At 41.8% G+C, this 22,066-nt stretch overlaps 1 protein-coding gene across 14 annotated transcripts in view; it reads left to right on the top strand.

The window, feature by feature from the left end:
- anks1b (ankyrin repeat and sterile alpha motif domain containing 1B) overlaps positions 1-22,066 on the top strand; it is a 444,290-nt gene that overhangs the window by 243,641 nt on the left and 178,583 nt on the right. For all 14 annotated transcript variants that reach the window (XR_010006296.1, XR_010006295.1, XR_010006294.1 and 11 more), the window contains one exon: positions 8,651-8,803. Coding sequence is in view for 11 of the 14 variants with exons in the window: in XM_062980966.1 (XP_062837036.1) it covers positions 8,651-8,803 (153 nt within the window). In the remaining 3 variants the exon portion in view is untranslated. The remainder of the gene's footprint in view (positions 1-8,650; positions 8,804-22,066) is intronic.

Genomic DNA, 22,066 nt, shown 5'->3' with positions numbered 1-22,066 from the left:
AATATTCTACATCAGAGTTGGGTGACTACTTGAGTTCTGTGAGATACACATGTATCTTCATTTCTTGAAGGACAACATCCCGCACCATTCCCCATCATATTTCTAATATTTTATTTTATTTTTCACTATGAATGCTCCCCTTTCATGGTGGACAGTTTTCACTTTGTTATTGCACCCTATGTTAAAGTATTTCAGAAGATTTACAGGGCCTTCCTTCTGTGTTGAAAAGTTTTGCCCTGTATGGAATTGGAGATGTGAATTATAATTTGATGCCTCAGCCACATATTTATATGGAATTGTTGTTACCAGGAGGGCTACTAATCTTGTTCTACCCAAACTCTTGACTCTCCAGCACCCTACTTTACTGGAAACAATACTTTATCTTGATGGCAAGGTGCCCTTTCCATGTGAAGGATATGCATACAGACATTGGTAAATATCATGAGGTTGTACAGTCATCTGTGTATATGGATGGGCTTTGTAATATTTCCTTTTATGTAAACCACCTTGGAATTTTCTATTGAAATATGACATACAAATCTTGATGATAATTAATAATAACGATGACAACACATGATGCTGATATAACTATATTGTCAGTACACTGAGTTGCACTTGGTGGATGACAATACAGTTGACAGAAATTTTGTCCAAGAGTTTGATGAAATTGCTATTTTAGTTTTATAGCAAGAAGTGACTGCTATATTGTGCTGCCAACTCTACTGCAAGTTGAGCATAACACTGCAGCTGGTTTAATACTAGTATATACCATGATCTAGTGAATTTAGGAACCATACCAAGGGCCTCTAAGGCCCCTTACACACTGCCCCTATATCCCAGGATCTGACCCCAGATTATGTTTATCCCAGTTAATATGGCAGTGGAGACTCATTTAATCCAGTTTAAAACAGCTAATCTGAGATCAGATCCTGGGATATAGGGCAGTGTAGAAGGGGCCTTTGACACTTTTAGGTAAATATCTCTAAATCTGACCTCATTTCTAAAATGACTTAGCATTGCAAAATAATTACTATCATCTACCCACCACAGAAAAATATTGTGGATTATGGATATAGACTCAATGAGAAGACTTCGTTATAATTGCAGATACTTACTCTGTCTCCAAATTTGTTCTGACAAAACAATAGCAGGACTTAACAGTTCCACTTAATACATCAGGAGTTCATTTGCTAACATATTTTCTAATGTGATTTTTGCCACCATCTCTTAGTAGTGTGCCTTTGCATTCTAGGTTACAGGAAAAATTGTTTCCAAATAAAGCAGTCAGGAAAGGAAGACAGTAACAAATCATAACCGTGAGTTCATAACTCCCTTAGGGCCCTTCTAGACAATGATCCCAGGTTTTCTGCTTTAAACTGGATTATATGAGTCTGCACTGCCAGATAATCTGGAACAAACAGAAAACCTAGGATAATATCCTGGGATAAAGGGCCTGTCTGGAAGGGCCCTTAGTCTCCCCACAACTCTCTCTATTTTTGGAAGCTGGGGCTCAGTGGAAGAGGCTCTGCCTATGGTCCCAGAGCCTAAATAGGCCAGCCCAATTACCCTAGATTTGGCTTTCAAGCAGCAGATTTCTTACCCATGCTATATTTGCATATTGCACTCTTGGGAGGTTTCCACCTTTTACAGCTGAAAGAATTCTCAGGACATCTTTTAACATCAAAGGCTTTAATATCCTTAAAAGTCTAAATGCTTGATCTTAATTCTTTCTCTGGCTCCCACTGTTCAAAATATTGTACTAACTCAGGAACATGTACATACACACCAACTGTCCCAATTAGGCAGGATGTGCTGGTTAATCTTTACCTTTTCAGCTTTTAAAAAATATCCCACTTTAGCTCTTTCTCTCATTTTTCTCTTTTGTTCTCAGTTTACGTTTGTTGGTGCAAACTGAGTTTAAATTGCTTTTGCACTCAACTCAGCAGAGAAAAAGAAGGATGGAATTTTGGCTTTCCCAAAAAGCTCAGGCTAAAGCAATCTACTGCTTCATCTCATAAATGTGTGCTCTTTCTCATAAATAACTTTGCCATCTTGACCACACTTGGATGTTGTTTTATTATAAGGGCCCCAGTATTCATCTGTGACATGTTAGAGGGTATGTACTGGTCAATCCCCTGCCTGCTCCCTGCCCCTCCTTTTTTTTTTTTTTTTTTTTGGTCTAGCTGGTATTTACCTGTCTTCAATACTCCATGGCTCATACAAGTAACAAGTAACAATTCTGCTCAGTGTCTGTCAAGCTATTCAAGGGTATGTCTCTTTCTTACTTTGCAAACAGATACTTTACAGCATACCTGAGGAATATGCTGAATATTCTCCCAACTGCTCATTTTCTTGGCTTGCTCTTGATTTATATGTTAGATGAATGTATTCATTCCTATGATTTGCACAGAGTACCAATTTGTCAATATATGAATTATTTCAATTATCTCCTCTAGTACATCTGTTACTCTCTTAAGGAAGGAACACAGGGTATCTTCTTAACCAATCTGTGCTTGTATTTTCCACTGGATGCACTCTACTTAATTGCCTTATGATTTGGTCTAATTTGCCAAGGGGTTGAAAAAGACTTCCTGCTATTCTTTTCAAACGTAGTAGCCATATGTTTGGAGGTTTGCCCAGTCAGTTCTTTCAGAGTCATTGTATTGATGTCATCAATCTCTACTATCTTAGATTGTGGAAATATTATTTGTCAAGCTGCTTGATCATTGCACATCCTTCTTTCTGACAATGTCATATCATTGTACACCACCTTTGTGAAGATTAAAGGAGATGTCTGGTCCACATTTATTTAAAATTGTGCAATGTTCAGAAGGACTATGAGGAAGAACATTTTGCTAAAGATAAGTAGATCTGAGTCTGGTCAGTGTCTTTGAGCAGAATAAACTGGGAATATGATCTACACTACCTTGCATTCCATTATTACAGGCCATAAATAACTCACCCCCTTCCCTTCCCTCTTTTCTTGATGTAGTGAATGACTTGGCTTATGCCAGCTATAATTGTGTCATCATTGCAATAGATGGAAGGTATCCATCTATTGTACCGATGCTTCGGATGGAAAATGGAGTACCATGAACAATCAAGAATAGTTTGATTGAGAACTTGGTGTGTGCTGACTAAACATTGGGACAAGAAATTGGAAAAATGAGTGAAAGTGAGAATAGAATGAATTATTCCTTAAAAAGTTGTGAACTTATTATGTGTCTTCAAGTTACCTGCTGACTTACAGTAATACCATGAATTTCATTGGGTTGTCTTAAGCAAGACATATGCATAGATGGCTTGTCATTGTCTTCTGAAACATAGCCTATGGCACTTGATATTCTTTAGTATATATCCTTTAAATTACTAAGCAGTCTTTACCCTGATTAGCTTCCAAAATCCAATGGATTTAGTACCTTACAGGTGTGAATATCACAAAAGTATTTGCTCCAACATCCTTTGTTAATTTTGTGCTTCTCTTTTTCTGTCATCATGATAAAGCGATATTCTTGGTAAAATGATATATTCTCCTGTTTATACTACTTTATACTTTCTTGGTAGTTTCTTCATACTTGCATATGGTTATATTTTGATTGTTAAAATTTTGACTACTCTTGAGCTGAGAGATATATACAAATCTGCTTATAAAAGACATAAATTCATACTTTGCTACTATAATTTTCAGATAAATTATTTACATTTGATTGTGGACTTTCTGGCAAACAAGCAGACATAAAAACGAGCTTTTTTAGAAGAAAATGTTTCAGGTTCATATAATTTTCTATCATTAATTATTACACACAAAACAGTTCCTATTCATTTTGAGAAAAGAAGAAAAATGTTATGATTAAGATGACGTAATTCTGGTGACGTCACTGTATATTTTGAAGAGCACTATTGTAGTCTGAAGAAACAAATGTGAAAACTCTTCATATTACACTTACTTTCATTTGATTATAAACTTTTTATAAAATTAAATTGGTTAGGCTTTCAGTTCAACAATTCTAACTTCCGTAATTATGGTGTCATTAGTTAAAAAAATACTGTCCTTCTGTCCCTTTTCTCAAGTGTTAGCTTTCTGTCCATTTTCTCATCTTTCCTTGTCAAAATGGAAAAATTTTAGATACAGATTGTAATTAATTCTGTGAAAATTACAAATACTTTTTATTAACTGGACATACTTCACTAACATAATATTCATATATATTATGTAACAATAAAGCAACCAGTTTTCAGAGCAATTGTCAAATCTTGTAAAGTGAGTCCCAAGTATGATGGCAAACACTGTATTCTTATTAAAGATGAAGCAACACCTTGTAAAGACACAACTTTCTAAGTTGACTTGTAGAAAGAAATGACATTTAAGAATGTTAACTGTAAAATAAGCTGATATAGTCTTAACTTTGGAATCTCAAAGAAATCACTGCATGAACTATTTTCATTTGACCAGAGAACAAGGATTTTTTTTTGGACTTTGGGTTGCACTGGTAACTTCCTAATTAGACTACTACAGTGCACTCTACATACAGCTGCATGTAGCTACATACAAAACACAACAGGTGGACATCTGACCAGAACACCACATGGAAAACATATGGCACTACTTTTAAAGGAATTGCACTGGGTTCCAATATGTTTCTGGTCTGAATTCAAGGTGTTGGCAATGATGTTTAAAGTCCTACACAGTCAAGGACTTTAATATTTGGAGAGATACCTCTCTATATATATACCCACCTGAAGTTTGAGATCTGCCGGAGGAATGTTCACCTGTGTTCCTTCAGTCAAGGTAATATGCTGTGAGTGGGATATACAAGAAGGCTTTCTCTGTTGTGGCATCCTAGCGATGGCATACTTTTCCCTCAGAGGTCACGTTAGCACAAACATTGCTTCTATTATAGTGCCAAGAAAAAAAGTCTTCATTAAAGCTTTGCTGCCCTGGAGATTAGAACACGGGATAATGGCTTCAAACTACAGGAAAGGAGATTCCACCTGGACATTAGGAAGAACTTCCTAACTGTGAGAGCTGTTTAGCAGTGGAACTCTCTGCCCCGGCTTTTGGTGGGGGCTCCTTCTTTGAAGGCTTTTAAACAGAGGCTGTATGGCCATCTATCAGGGGTGCTTTGAATGTGATTGTCCTGCTTCTTGGCAGGGGATAGGACTGGATGGCCCACAAGGTCTCTTCCAACTCTATGATTCCATAGAGGCATGACTGATTTCATCCTGAGTATCTTTGAACTATGTAATGCTTTTCAAACATTACATGATTTTTAAAGTCTTTACATTATTCTTGCTATTTTAAACTGTTCTGATTTATTTTATTGTAAACTGCCCTGAGCTCCTCAGCTCTAGGATGGAGTATATAAATAATAAAAACAAACAAATAAATAAATGACATTGTGTTAAATTTTGGAATACTGTTACGGGAAATCTTGTGAATATTATTATATGTTACTGGAGAAAACCAGAAATAATTATCGTGTTGGACTATATTAAATGTGATTGGATATTATCAATATAGTACTAAATCATGCTTATGGTTCTTCCAACCTGTATGGATAGTTCAATAACTAATACAAATCTACTGAGTTGTGAGATCTTCAGAGGAAGCCACTCTCTCCATCCTGCCACCCACACATCTGGAAGAAACTCAGGAAGTGTTCTTCTCTGCAACTGCTTCCAAATTCTGAAACTCCCTTAGTAAGGAGACTAGAATGCCTCTATCCTTTTCCTGTAGATGGCAGATATAGTGTTGCTATTGTTATTGTTGATTTGTCTGCTTTTGATATTGTTGGGCTTTGATTAATGGGTTCTTTATAAATAAGGACCATTTTGGTATACTTATATTTTGCATTTTAATGGAAGTGTTTTGAATGATTTTCAACTGTGGGTATTTTAATTACATTTTAAAAATAACTTTTAATGTATCATTGCCTCTATCTATTTTAGGTTTCGTGAGTCCTGAGGAGACTTGCTCAGCTCAGATGCATTTAAGTATAGTTCTATACCAGTTTACTTAGGGATAAGATGCATTTAATGCAATGAGAGTATCTCTGAGATAAGTAATTTGATGTTGTTTAACATCATATTTAACATCAACATATTATTGATCTCAGGTGTAAATCTCAAACCAGCAACGTGTGGAGGATCATTTTTGTAATCCTTTACTTTCATGTTATTTATCCTTTTTTGCATCGGCAAGTGAAGGATACTCAATGTGATCCTATATGTTGTAGTAGAGCCTGTGAGTAACGTTACAAACTGTAGTATGGGTGTCAGAGTGGGGAAAAGGGTTACTCGGGAGCAGGAATCTGATGATGAACAGCAGAGAAAGAGGATCCGGGACATACTTACAGCATCTACAGATGAGGCGTCGTTTGAGGGATTCTCTGGGGATGATAATGTTGCAGACAGTAGTATGGGTGTCAGAAGGGGGGAAAGGGTTACTCGGGAGCAGGAATCTGATGATGAGCAGCAGAGAAAGAGGATCCGGGACATACTTACAGCACCTGTAGATAAAGAGTCATTTGAGGGATTCTCTGGGGATGATGGGTCAATGAGTGAAGGAGAAGAAGGAGACACCATGGATTGGACTAAGATAAGGGAAATGCAAGCTATTTGTGAGGCACCAACAACTAGTGATACCTTTATGGAGTTCTCTGGGAGTGAAGACTGGCAATCAGGGGATCCAACTGATTCTTGGGGGGATCTAAGTCTTGACAGGAGATGGAGGAATTGGAGGGAGAGTCAAGGAAATTCACTTGAAGAGCTGGGAGCAGCTGCGGGGGATGGTGATGGGGCAGTGGTCAGTTCGTCTTCTGATGGGGATTTGTAGATAAAAGTTGGTTCAGGGATGAGGAGTCCTTGCAGAAGGCAAGGTGTTGATGTGCGTTCGTGTGCTGTGTATTGGGAAAGTTTCTTGTAGTCTTGCTGCTGTCTGTTTCATGTTCGGCATTGGACTCGGATCTGCACTTTGGACCTGAACCAGTTTGGCTAAAGACGCTGCTTCTGCGGACACTGGAACAACGCTGCTTTGGATTCCTCCTGCTTCGACCTTGGACTTCGGCTGACAACGCTTCTCTTCTTGCAACTCCCTTTGTTAACCATTTGTGTACTGTGCCTTTTTGTTTTGTCTTAGAGCGCTTTGTTTGACTTGTTGCTCTTCGCATCCAGTTAATTTGGATTACATTTCTGTTTACCTTTTGGACCAGGTCTGGTTTGGGTTTTTGAGTTTTGACCAGTGGAACTGCATTTAAGTATCCTTGCGTCCTTTTCCTTTTGCTTCAATAAACTCTGTTTTGAAGACACTTTTAAGTCTGGCCCTTTAAGGCCTCTTTGATTCCAACACTATACATGTTTACTCAGAAGAAAATTCTATTACGTTTACTGGGGTTTACTCCCAAACCAGAATGTGTAAGATTCTAATCCACATATTTGGGAGTACAGTACATGCATTGGACACAATAAGAATTATTTCTGAGTAGACATGTATGAAATTGCACTGGTAGCCATTTAAAAATCTAGAATTACTCAAGTTCTGGATTTTAAAATGTATCTTGATGTATATTTCAGAAAAAAAACCTGCTAAGCAAAATTGACTCCAAATACTTTGCTGTCAGGATCAGTTCAATATTGTTCATAGTCACATTACATTGGCGAATCCATATGTTTAAGAACAATGGGAAAAACATAATCTTACTGGGAAATAAAATCCACTGACAAAAGGGAGCTTTTCTTCAAGACAACATGTATAATTCATGCAAAATTGCAATATGTTCTGAAATGGACAGTCAATATTATATGAACTATTATATGAGAACTTACAAAGTACACATTCTAGGGTTTTTTTCAAACAGTTTTTATTGTAAATGAGGTATTTTAAAAGAAATTGGCACTCTCTAAGCAGAGATTTTAGATCATGGGGAAGGCTTGATCCTCTTTTTAGTTGCAAGATTTTTAAAAAAATTCAGCATCAGAAATAATGTCTAATTTTACCAGGTCCTTTTGATTATTTAATCCTAAATACCCACAAGCTTTGCTCCTTTAATTTTGTTGGGAGGGAATAGCAGATACGCTACACTTCTACTTTCTCACATTCCACTAAATAATGTCCCTTTTTAGTATTGACTTTAATCAATATCCTGGGACAACATTTAGTGGAAAGTAGTACAGGTTGAGCATCCCTTATCCAGAGTTCCAAAATTGGAAATACAGCCAAATCAAAAATTGCTTTCTGATAGTTCGATGTACATAAACAATGTTTCATATGCAAAATTATTATAAATACCTTCAGGCTATGCATATTAAGTGTATAAGACAAACATAATTTCATGTTTGGACATTATGTGGATATATTTACAATTACAAGTATTCAAAAATCTGAGAGAATCTGAAATCTAAAGCACTTCTGGTCATTTTTGAATGAGGGTTACCAAATTGGATTGTGAAATGTGATAAAACCTATCAAACTGCTAAATCCTATCAGGTATTTTTAAAAAAATTAAACCACATATGGTGTGTTCAGATTCCTGTTGTGTTTCCATGACTCTCCCATTGTCATGTAAAAAGATTTTAGGGTTCTTATCCTAGTATAATGCGAATAATAAAATAATCCAAGGTAGCAAGTTAATAGGCATTTTTTCTGTTTCAGATGAAACAGATTGGCAATGATGGCTACAATCCCACCTCGGTAGCAGAATGGCTAGATTCTCTGGAACTGGGAGACTACATCAAACCTTTTCTGATAAATGGTTATACATCGATTGACCTTGTGAAAAAAATCTGGGATATTGAATTAATTAATGTAAGTCAATCCATTTTGCCTTTTAATATGTGTATTTTAATGTACCTGCTAACTTATTTATGTTTAGAAAAAGGTTGATGCTCTGACCTGCTATTTTTATTTAAGCATACCTGCTGGGAATCTTATACTCATGTTTGACCTCTCACATGCAAATCAAGTTAGAGCAATGTTGCAATATTGTCACTTGACAGCACCTCAATGACAACTTTAAAAATGAAAAGAAACTGAAAATATAACCTGTATGAATACTTGAATGAATAATGCTGAATAATGAACAGTGTATTTTCTTATTTTATACCATACAGATATTACAGAATGTTCTTAGCTTGATTTATTTATTTACCCTATTTATATCCCGCCTTTCTTTACCCCGACGGGGACTCAAGACGGCTTACACATGGCAACCATTCAACGCCATTAATACATACAAATTAAGCTTAAAATAGATTGAGTTAAACATTAATACATATTAACATATTGACATAATTGATATTAATGCACTGATTATCTTTCTCCTTATGTTTTTAGAAATTATTAAGTTAATTTCACAACAATATAAACACAGAGATTCTGGAGATTAAGAATTATATAAAAATATTTTTGTTTGCATGCATCATGTTTTCACTCAAATATAGGTGAGAAATCTGAAAAAATATCTTGTAGAAAAATAAGCAGACAGACTTCTTAAGCTGTGTATGTGGTAAGATGTTTAGAGAAAAGCCTTAGTTCGGTCTTCAGTAGATATAAAGACATTTAGAATGATTTGTTTGTGGTGTTTCATTTAAATTAAACATGTTTTCCCTCCAATTTATTAAAAAATACAATATCACATATGAACCTGAAGACTGGATTCCAAAAGCAATCTTACTAGCAGAAGCGAACTTATAAAAGCAAACTTAGGTAACAGAAAAAAGTCATACTGAGAAAATACTTATCTGTACAACTTTAAAAACAGAGCTGCATTTGATCTCATTCGTGCTGAACCGTTTGTTTTAGGAATACGCCTTGCTGGCTTTGGGGTGGAACATTAATATCTTAATTCTCCTCATTTTAAACACAAGTGACATAATGTTTGTTTATGTTCATGACAGTCAAAAGTTCTCTGATTTTTCTGATATGAATAATATTATGTGCTATGTGAGAGAGATCACCAACATAATGCTTTGTAAATAAATACATTCATTATTTTGAAACAATAACAGTCATGGGAAGAACATATATGAAAACAGTAAGGTTGGTGTGGCTGAAACCTTTTAAGACAAATCATAAGAACTGGGGAAGTTCATTAATTTATTAAGTCTTTTCACAGATCAGTGTGACTTGTAGCTGGGATGAGAAACACAATTGATTGAGACAATAATGGATAACTCTTTATCATAGAAGACAATATTAGCATGTATGTATACATTTCGCAAGAAACCTTTTGGGAGGTCAATTTATCAATAACAGCTATGCATCACATCCTAATGTTTCAAATTCCTATTGATTTAATTCCTCTCCTTTTACTCAAGCTGTTGACTAATCCAGTTTATGTCACAAGGTACCAGGGCCGTAGCCAGAAAAAAATTTCGGGAGGGGTTTTGAAAATTTCGGGGGGGGGATTGAACTCCTGACCCACCCCCCGGGGTCAGACCTGCCAGTATCTGCTTGAGATAGTGCCTGGAGGGACTCTTAATGTTTTACGTCTCATAGACTTAGCATGGGTATTTGGTTAACCAGTTAAAATTCATGAGTAAACCAGGTTTTTTTTTAACCTGAAAAATTTGGGGGGGGGGGTTGAACCCCTAAAAAAAAAACCTCGCTACAGGCCTGCAAGGTACTAAGACTAGGTCAAAAAGCTCTCCAAATGAGAGAATTATAGAAAAGCAGCTAGAAATTGTTCATTGCAGAATAGCTCTTCTGTTTCAATAAGATAAAGATAGACTCCTGAGAGAAAGATAAAAGCAAGATACTTCAGCTGATATTGCTCCCATAACTACTTTAACTTAGTAGTTGAAAAGCTAAGAATTAGTCCCTTTTCAATTACTTCAGGTGTAAAGTCATGCCGAATGATGCTGGGAGCGATTCCCATAGATAGATGTAGTTCTAAAAATATTTAATTAGAATTAGTCATTCACATTTTAGTCATCCACATAATGTATTCCACAAGGATCTGTGATCAGTTCTGTTCATAAGGACTTCTTAGAGAAAGCTCTGCATGAATCATTGTGCTAAGTGCTTGATAGCTACAATGCACAATCCACTGCTTAGTGGAGATGTAGGTGGTGCAAATGAAGGCAGCAATGACAATATAGATTGCAGAGCTTTACCTATACTTTAGTGTCATGTAGTCTTTAAAACGTTTTCTTTCTGAACTTAGATTTGTTTACATATATTGCATGAAAGTGCTGCCAAATTGTATCACTGGCAGTTAATTTTTTTCAGGATGAAAGACATTGCAGAAGTCTGCAGTAGATGACTGCAAGAGGCTAAATTGAAGACCCAACTATGCAGTTTCAGTGACAGAAGCCATTACATAAATGGAGCTGAGTGGAAATAGTTTCTCTTTCCCACATATGTCTTCAAAATTTGATTCAGAAAAGATATTTATTTATTTATTTATTTATTTATTTTAGGCTCACAAGGGTAGGAGGGGTGAGAAAGTTCCATGGAAATTGCACCAGGGTGCAGGGGAAGGTGTACCAGGCTTTCTATCATCAAAACAATGCTTCTTATCATGAAAACGCCACCACTGAATCTTGACTAGTATTAATAGAGAAATCACAATTTCAGAAGTAGAAAGAAAGGTCCTGCCTATGTGATGTATTCTGGGATGTACTAGAGTGCTCTTTGGTTTTTATTAGCATTTTCACCTGTACAAGCAGTCCCCAAGTTAGAAGCACCCGACTTACAAATGACTCATAATTAAGAACAGGGATGTTGCAACAGGAATTGACAGAAATCTCCTCCTAGGAAAGGAAATTCACTCCTAAAAGAATGATCATAGGGAAAAGGTATTGCCACTGAAGCTTTATCACCAACCTTTGTTTCCACAACAAGCCAATTTTGTCAAAATACAGATATCACAGGGACAGGAAGTGAGGTGAAATCTTTTGAACAAGGGTACAGACAGCAAAACAAACACCACCCGGGGGGGGGGGTGTTAACCCTTTCCTATGCTTTCCAAAGCATGCATACATTACATTTTATATATATATATATAGATGTATGCATACATCAATATATATATAAATGTAATGTGCCACTTTACTATGGAGTAAACAATAAAACCACTGAACCCAGTCACACCAAATTTGGCCACAAAAGACATAGTCATCCAGTCTATGTCTTTCAATCTAAAAAAAAACTAGAAAAATAGTCCAAATTACAGAGGATGAGGAAGAGCCTTTCTCCCCCTAACTGCCAGTTAGAAAGGTAGGCTCCGCTGCCTGTAGCCCCATCCCCGGCTGCCTTTAGGCCCTGCTTCCTTCATATCCTAGCAACTCCCTCAGCCAAAATGGCGCCCAGGGCAGAGGCAGACTACACTTAGGCCTCATCCACACTGCCTATAAAATACAGATTATCCAATTTGAACTGGATTATATGGCAGTGTAGATTCAAGGCCCTGCCACACAGCAATATTACCCAGAATGCCAAGGCAGATAATCCACAGTATCTGTGATGTCTCATGGGCCTTGTAGTCCCGTTCCTAGTACTATGGTGGCAGACGAAGAGGAAAACATGGGATTTACACCGTTTCAGCCAGAAACGGAGCCCCTGCACCTGCAGGATGTTTGCCCTCAAGAAGTTAGCCAAACAAGCCTTGGGCAGAATTCTCCCCCGTTTTCTCGAAGAGACAATTATAATAGAGATAGAGGAACTAGGGAGGCGAATCGCCGGAGCGCCAGAATCGCAGCCAAACAATTAGCTGATTAGGTTTGCTTCCCTTGGGAAATTCTAAGGAGTCATGCATCTGGACTGAGTTGGGTTTCACTTCTGGTTCTCCAGGGAAAGTGTTCTTCTGGCGGGAAACGAGACCCTATTTAGGTGTTTTCCCGCGAAGGAAACCTTGCGGAGTCAATTCGTCAGCTTGTGGAGTAAGATCGTGTGTGGACTTCGTATTCCCAGCTCCTCGTTCCCGGACCAAGTTTCAAGCCGCCTTGTTTCACGGACCTTGCCACGGACCCTGTTCTTGTTCCTTGTCGCCTCGTATCAAGCCTTGCTTAGTCAAGTATCTAGTTGTTTTCCAGCCTTGTTGTCAAGCCTCCATGGACTAAAGGACCTTGTCATCTCCCCTCACTTTGCTTGGCAAAGTGTGTGTTTCGGTTATTGGATTATAACTTTGGACTCTAATATCATATATTGGACATTGTTTTCCTGGACTATATTTGACCTTTCCTGAAAGGTCTACTTCTGAACTATATTCTTCACTTGTTTTTATTGACTTTATATATTTCCTTAATAAAGATATTAGATAGATTCTGGTCTCTGCGCATGGTTATTGGTGCTCCGCAGCCTGGGTCCTGACAGTTTGACTCCGCCACCCTAAGCACCAATTAACCTAGGCCAGAATGTCTACAGGAACCGGGGCGGAAGCCCAGCCACTCAGCTACACCATTTCCAAGGAAGAATTCGACAGGATCCGAGATACCCTCCGAACACAGGAGGGAGAAATACGGAGCTTAAAGGAACGCGGTGTCCGGCTCCCTGGCTTAGCGCTTCCAACCAAGTTTTCTGGAGAAGCCTCCAAGGTTCATGTTTTCCGTCGCCAATGCCAGGCGTACATAGAGGCCCGCCAAGCCAAGTTTCCCCAAGAAGAAATCAAGGTGGCATGGATTTACAGCCTCCTAGAAGGGCCTGCGGCCAATTGGGCGATGGCGCTGTTTGATGCGGCTTCCATGCACCTAAGTTCCGCGCAAAACTTCCTGAATCACCTTAAGGCGACATGGGGGATCGAAGACAACGAGGAGGCGGCCGGCCACAAACTCCGGCGCCTTTTCCAAGGGGACAGGCCGTTGTCCCAGTACATAGCCGAGTTCCGGGTGCTGGCCCAAAACACCGGCTGGAACGATATAGCCCTCAGAGGACAGTTTCGTGAGGGTCTCAACATCGAGATGCAGGAAGAAATCTCCAAGGTGGATCCTCCAAATTCTCTTGAGAGACTTATCAATCATTGTTTACGAGCCGAAGTCCTGCTTGCCAACAAAAAACAATGGCTCCGAGGCCAGAGTGGAAGAGCAGGAGTAAAACCCCCTGCTTCCGCCAGTATTCAGCCACGTCCAGTGTGGAGACCCCCACCACCAGCCCCATACCCCAGGGGAAGCGAGGAGGAGCCGATGCAGTTGGGCAATGTGCGCCCCAGACTAGATGTTGCCGAAAAGGCCTGCCGCCAACGTTTAAACCTCTGCTGGTACTGCGGGAACGGGGGCCACTTCGCCAGAGAATGTCCAACCAAGAGAAAGCCCGCCGCTCGCTTGGCGGCGGCGTCCTCCGCGGAGACGGCTGAGGCGGCTGGAGCAAAGCCGGCGGGGGAAGCCAGCGACCGGGCGTAGAGAGGCTCGCCAACCCGGTCAAAAACCCCACTCAAGAGCCACAAACCGGGGTCCTATTTCTCCTAGTGGTCACGTTGTGGTCAGCGAAAAAAGGACCCGTCATGATCCATGCCATGATAGACTCAGGAGCAACAAACAATTTCATCGATAGAGAGTATGCCGACTCTCTGGGATTACAATATCACGATTTCAAGAACGCCCGGGTGGTGCAGGCTATAGATGGCCGTCCCCTAAAGACGGGTCCAGTAAGCCAATGGACTGAGCCCACCAGAATGTGGATAAGGGAACACATGGAAGAGATTTCCTTCTTCGTTACCGAGGTGCCCCACTTCCCTGTGATTTTGGGAATTCCATGGCTGACACTCCACGACCCAAACATCTCCTGGACCAACAGAGAACTACAGTTTGCTTCTAAATATTTCCAAAACCATTGTCTTGTAGCCAAGGTCTGCCATGCCACAGACGCTGAACCCATCATCACCTTGCCCAAGAAATATTCAGACTTTTGGGATGTTTTCAATGAAAAAGAAGCCGAGAAACTACCCCCGCATAGACCCTACGACTGTGCCATTGACTTGGTGGAGGGGGCCCCGATGCCGCGAGGACACCTCTACTCCCTGACTGAACCAGAGCAAGAAGCTCTCAGGGAGTTCATAGAGTCAAATCTTCGCAAGGGATTCATCAGACCCTCTCAATCCCCAGCTGCTTCCCCGGTGATGTTTGTAAAAAAGAAGTCAGGGGACTTACGCTTGGTTGTGGACTATAGAGCATTGAACAATATCACGAAGCGGAACCGCTACCCCCTGCCTTTGATCTCGGACCTATTAGACCGGCTTCGAGGGGCCAAGGTTTACACCAAGCTGGATCTCCGGAGGGCTTACAATCTAGTTCGCATCAGAGAGGGGGACGAATGGAAAACCGCTTTCCAGACCAAATTCGGATTATTCGAGTCCCTAGTCATGAATTACGGATTATCCGGAGCTCCCGCAACGTTCCAGCATTTTGTCAACGATATCTTCCAAGATTATCTAGATCGGTTCTTGATCATATACTTGGACGATTTTTTGGTGTTTTCTAGATCACAATCAGAGCACGAGAAACACGTCAGGATGGTGTTACAACGATTGCGGGATCATGGACTATACGCCAAGTTAGAAAAATGCGCCTTTGATCTGCAAGAAGTAGACTTCCTGGGGTACCGCGTCTCGCCACAAGGACTCTCCATGGACCCGGCAAAGGTTTCGGCAGTATTGGAATGGCGGGCGCCAACCAACAAGAAGGAAGTGCAACGCTTCTTGGGGTTCGCGAACTATTACCGCAAACTCATCCCAGACTTTGCCCGCTGGTCTGACCCAATCACCAGCTGCATCTGTGGGAAACAGCCCTTCCGCTGGACGGAGCAAGCAGAGAAAGGGTTCCAGCAACTAAAGAAGTTATTCACGACCCAGCCAATTCTACAGCACCCTGATCCCAAAACCCCTTTTGTTGTGCAGGCTGACGCCTCTGATGTGGCAATTGGGGCTATACTCATGCAACCAGTGGGAGAGCATCTTCATCCTTGTGCCTATTACTCCCGTCAACTAACAGCCCCAGAGAGAAATTACACTATTTGGGAGAAAGAACTTTTGGCCATAAAGGCAGCCTTTGAAAATTGGAGACATTGAATCATAGAATCATAGAATCATAGAATCATAGAATAGTAGAGTTGGAAGAGACCTCAAGGGCCATCTAGTCCAACCCCCCGCTAAGAAGCAGGAAATCGCATTCAAAGCACCCCCGACAGATGGCCATCCAGCCTCTGCTTAAAAGCCTCCAAAGAAGGAGCCTCCACCACAGTCCGGGGGAGAGAGTTCCACTGCCGAACAGCCCTCACAGTGAGGAAGTTCTTCCTGATGTTCAGGTGGAATCTCCTTTCCTGTAGTTTGAAGCCATTGTTCCGTGTCCTAGTCTGCAGGGCAGCAGAAAATAAGCTTGCTCCCTCCTCCCTATGACTTCCCCTCACATATTTGTACATGGCTATCATGTCTCCTCTCAGCCTTCTCTTCTGCAGGCTAAACATGCCCAGCTCTTTAAGCCTCTCCTCATAGGGCTTGTTCTCCAGACCCTTAATCATTTTAGTTGCCCTCCTCTGGACGCTTTCCAGCTTGTCAGCATCTCCCTTCATCTGCGGTGCCCAAAACTGGACACAGTATTCCAGGTGTGGTCTGACCAAGGCAGAATAGAGGGGGAGCATGACTTCCCTGGATCTAGACGTTATTCCCCTATTGATGCAGGCCAAAATCCCATTGGCTTTTTTAGCTGCCGCATCACATTGTAGGCTCATGTTTAACTTGTTGTCCACGAGGACTCCAAGATCTTTTTCGCACACACTGCTGTCAAGCCAGGCGTCCCCCATTCTGTATCTTTGATTTCCATTTTTTCTGCCGAAGTGAAGTATCTTGCATTTGTCCCTGTTGAACTTCATTTTGTTAGTTTCGGCCCATCTCTCTAGTCTGTCAAGATCGTTTTGAATTCTGCTCCTGTCTTCTGGAGTGTTAGCTATCCCTCCGAGTTTGGTGTCATCTGCAAACTTGATGATCGTGCCTTCTAACCCTTCGTCTAAGTCGTTAATAAAGATGTTGAACAGAACCGGGCCCAGGACGGAGCCCTGCGGCACTCCACTTGTCACTTCTTTCCATGATGAAGACGACGCATTGGTGAGCACCCTTTGGGTTCGTTCGCTTAGCCAATTACAGATCCACCTAACCGTAGTTTTGTCTAGCCCACATTTTACTAGTTTGTTTGCCAGAAGGTCGTGGGGGACTTTGTCGAAGGCCTTACTGAAATCTAGATATGCTACATCCACGGCATTCCCTGTATCGACCCAACTCGTAACTCTATCGAAAAAAGAGATCAGATTAGTCTGGCATGACTTGTTTTTGGTAAATCCGTGTTGACTATTAGCAATGACCGCATTTGTTTCTAAGTGTTTGCAGACCACTTCCTTAATGATCTTTTCCAGAATCTTGCCTGGTATTGATGTGAGGCTGACCGGACGGTAATTGTTTGGGTCGTTCTTTTTTCCCTTCTTGAAGATAGGGACCACATTCGCCCTCCTCCAATCTGCTGGGACTTCTCCTGTTCTCCAAGAACTCTCGAAGATGATTGCCAGTGGTTCTGAAATAACTTCCGCTAGTTCCTTCAATACTCTTGGATGTAGCTGATCTGGCCCTGGGGACTTGAATTCGTTTAGAGTGGCCAGGTGTTCCTGGACAACTTGTTTCCCTATTTGGGGTTGGATTTCCCCCAATCCTTCGTCAATTCCATGTTGCTGAGGTTGAAGATGGCTTTCTTTTTGTGAGAAGACCGAGGCAAAGAAGGCATTAAGCAGTTCTGCCTTTTCCCTATCCCCTGTCACCATCACCCCATCTACTCCTTGCAGTGGCCCTATCGCCTCCTTTTTCTTCCTTTTTCTACCAACATAAGCAAAAAAACCTTTTTTGTTGTTTTTTATGTCCCTGGCAAGCCTGAGCTCATTTTGCGCTTTAGCCTTGCGAACCTTTTCCCTACAGGAGTTGGCTATACGTTTGAATTCTTCTTTGGTGATTTCTCCCCTTTTCCACTTCTTGTGCATGTCACTTTTGAGCTTTAGCTCAGTTAGAAGTTCTTTGGACATCCATTCTGGCTTCTTTGCACTTGTCTTATTTTTCTTCTTTGTTGGCACTGTTTGCATTTGCACCTTGAGTATTTCACTTTTGAAAAACTCCCATCCATCCTTAACTCCCTTGTTTTTTAATATCGGCGTCCATGGAATGCCGCTCAGTAATTCCTTCATTTTTTGGAAGTCAGCTCTCTTAAAGTCCAGAATGCGTGTTTGACTTGTCTTAGTTTCAGCATTCCTTTGTATTGCAAACTGCAGGAGCACATGGTCACTTGCCCCTAAGGATCCAACCACTTCAACTGTATTGATCAGGTCTTCCACATTTGTTAAGATTAGATCAAGAGTTGCTGATCCCCTTGTTGCCTCTTCTACCTTCTGGACCATAAAATTATCTGCAAGGCAAGTGAGGAATTTGTTGGACTTTGTACTCTTGGCTGAGTTTGTTTTCCAGCAGATATCGGGATAATTGAAATCGCCCATGACTACTATATCTCTTCTTTGTGCCTGTTTGGTCAGCTGTTGACAGAAGGCTTCATCAAGTCCTTCATCCTGACTCGGAGGTCTGTAGTAGACACCCACGACAAGATCTTTTTGAGTCCCGGTTCCCTTGATTCTTATCCAGATGCTTTCAAGCTGGTTTCCCGGATTACAGTCTTGCATTTCTTCTGCAACGTAACTGTTTTTGACATATAAAGCTACTCCCCCTCCTCTCCCCTTTGTTCTATTTATGTGAAAGAGGTTATAGCCCTCAATGGTTAAATTCCAGTGATGGGAGTCATCCCACCAGGTTTCAGTGATGCCTATGACATCGTATGTGTGGTGCTGTGCTAGGAGTTGGAGTTCGTCTTGCTTATTTCCCATGCTCTGAGCATTAGTGTAAAGACATGTAAGCCCCTGTGACCTCCCCTCGAACTGTTTATTTGGGATTATTGTGCTCTCTGTACTTGGTCCTTGCTGTGTTTGTGCAGCCCTCCGTTTAGCCTTACGGCGGTTCCCTGTGGTCGTGGGTAATATAGTGTTCGCCAGGCTGTTGTTCCCCTCCCCCAGTGGATTTAGTTTAAAGTGCGCCTGATGAGGTTTGTGAGTCTGTGTGCAAAAATATGTTTTCCTACTTGTGTGAGATGCACCCCATCGCTTGCCAGTAGTCCATCCTCTTGGAAGAGTAGACCATGGTCAAGGAAGCCAAAATGCTCCTCTTGACACCATTTTCTGAGCCAGTTATTGACCTGTACTATTTTTCCGGCCCTTGTAGAGCCATGTCCTACAACGGGGAGGAGGGATGAAAAGATCACATGTACATTATACAGTTTTAGCTTTGTTCCCAGAGCTCGAAAATCATTTGTGATCTTTTGAAAAGTATGCCTAGCGGTGTCATTGGTACCTACATGAATCAACATAAGGTGGGGAGGGTGATGGGGCTTTAGGAGCCTGCTGAGCCTCTGAGTGATATGGTGTATTTTTGGTTAGAAGGGGCCAAATTCCCCATTGAGGTTCACACTGATCATCGAAATTTGGAACACCTAAGGACCGCACGAAAGCTAAATCAAAGGCAACAGCGCTGGGCTTTATTCTTTGAACGTTTTGACTTCCAGATCCATTATGTAACCCCGGCTCAGACCAAGCAGGCAGATGCCTTATCACGGAAACCCGAGTATGCTGCAGGACGCAGAGAGACCTTCGAATCTCGATTGCTGCAGCCCGAGAACTTTGCCACGCTCACAGTGGGAAACACCAAATCCACTCCAATTGAACCAACTCCTTCTAACCCAGAACCCCTTTGCGCTCAAGAGATTAGAGCCAGTCAACAGGCAGATGCCTGAGCTCAAGAACAGATTCGCCAAGGACTACGTTTCCCTTTCTCACTTAAGGATGGGCTACTATGCTACAGGAATCATGTTTACATCCCTCCAGGCCCCGGCAGAGAAAAGACACTTCGTCTGTGCCATGACAGCAAGCCAGCAGGGCATTTTGGACTTTTCAAAACCATGCACTTGATTCTACGAGATTTCTGGTGGCCCAAGATCCGCAAGGATGTGGAGAAATATGTCAATACCTGTCCTGTATGTCAGCGCTCCAAGACACGAAGGGAGAAGCCCTCAGGGCTACTTCATCCCCTTCCCACTCCTTCTCGCCCATGGGAGATAATTTCCGCGGATTTTATCACTGACCTACCACCTTCCCTTGGATTCACCACGATCCTAGTGGTGGTGGACTTTTTTACCAAGTTGGCCCATTTCATTCCCTGCGATGGTCTCCCCACGGCCAAAGAGACTGCAGATTTATTCCTTCAGCATGTTTTTAGACTACATGGATTGCCCAAGAGTTTAGTCACGGACCGTGGATCTCAATTCACCTCTCGTTTTTGGAAGGCACTACAGAAACTATTGGGCATAGACTCTCGTTTATCTTCAGCTCATCATCCCCAAACGGATGGGCAAACTGAGCGCAACAATGCCACTTTGGAACAATACCTTCGCTGTTATGTAAACTACCAGCAGGACAATTGGGCTTCCCTGTTATCTTTATCAGAATTTGCTTACAACAATGGTGTCCAGGCTTCAACTAAAGAAACCCCGTTCTTTGCAAACTATGGTTTCCATCCACGTTTCTTCCCTTCTGTCATTGAAACCTCAGAAGTCCCTGCAGCGGAGGACTGGCTGCAAGAACTCACAGCGGTGCAACAACTCTTGCACCAGCAACTGGATCAAGCCAAGGAGGACTATAAACGCCACGCTGACGGCCATCGCCAGCCCGGCCCCGAGATCAAGGTAGGAGATCGGGTTCTATTGTCCACCCGCTTTTTGCCCTCTCACCGCCCCTGCCGGAAGCTAGATGCACGTTTCATTGGTCCCTACCCAGTGGTGGCGCAACTTAACCCCGTGACTTTCAAACTCCAACTTCCGCGCTCCATGCGCATTCATCCAGTGTTTCATCGTTCCCTGCTCCTTCCGGCGGATGGTGTCCGTCCTGATGTGGACCGGCCGGCCCCCACCCCTGTTTTGGTGGACGGGGAGGAGGAATTTGAGGTTCAGGACATTTTGGATTCTCGCTTTCATCGCCGCCGCCTTCAGTATCTCATTGACTGGGTGGGTTTTGGGCCCGAAGAACGCTCTTGGGAAGACGCTTCCACAGTCCATGCCCCCGATTTAGTTCGCCGCTTCCATCAGGCCTACCCTGCCAAGCCGCGGCCCCGCACCTCGGGAAGAGGGCCTATTTTGGAGAGGGGCCTTGAGGAGGGGGATAGTGTGATGTCTCATGGGCCTTGTAGTCCCGTTCCTAGTACTATGGTGGCAGACGAAGAGGAAAACATGGGATTTACACCGTTTCAGCCAGAAACGGAGCCCCTGCACCTGCAGGATGTTTGCCCTCAAGAAGTTAGCCAAACAAGCCTTGGGCAGAATTCTCCCCCGTTTTCTCGAAGAGACAATTATAATAGAGATAGAGGAACTAGGGAGGCAAATCGCTGGAGCGCCAGAATCGCAGCCAAACAATTAGCTGATTAGGTTTGCTTCCCTTGGGAAATTCTAAGGAGTCATGCATCTGGACTGAGTTGGGTTTCACTTCTGGTTCTCCAGGGAAAGTGTTCTTCTGGCGGGAAACGAGACCCTATTTAGGTGTTTTCCTGCGAAGGAAACCTTGCGGAGTCAATTCGTCAGCTTGTGGAGTAAGATCGTGTGTGGACTTCATATTCCCAGCTCCTTGTTCCCGGACCAAGTTTCAAGCCGCCTTGTTTCACGGACCTTGCCACGGACCCTGTTCTTGTTCCTTGTCGCCTCGTATCAAGCCTTGCTTAGTCAAGTATCTAGTTGTTTTCCAGCCTTGTTGTCAAGCCTCCATGGACTAAAGGACCTTGTCATCTCCCCTCACTTTGCTTGGCAAAGTGTGTGTTTCGGTTATTGGATTATAACTTTGGACTCTAATATCATATATTGGACATTGTTTTCCTGGACTATATTTGACCTTTCCTGAAAGGTCTACTTCTGAACTATATTCTTCACTTGTTTTTATTGACTTTATATATTTCCTTAATAAAGATATTAGATAGATTCTGGTCTCTGCGCATGGTTATTGGTGCTCCGCAGCCTGGGTCCT

This window comes from Anolis carolinensis, chromosome 5, assembly GCF_035594765.1.
Source record: "Anolis carolinensis isolate JA03-04 chromosome 5, rAnoCar3.1.pri, whole genome shotgun sequence".
Taxonomy (NCBI): domain Eukaryota; kingdom Metazoa; phylum Chordata; class Lepidosauria; order Squamata; family Dactyloidae; genus Anolis; species Anolis carolinensis.
Note: the sequence above shows the minus strand (reverse complement) of the source record. Positions and strands in the feature narration are given on the sequence as shown.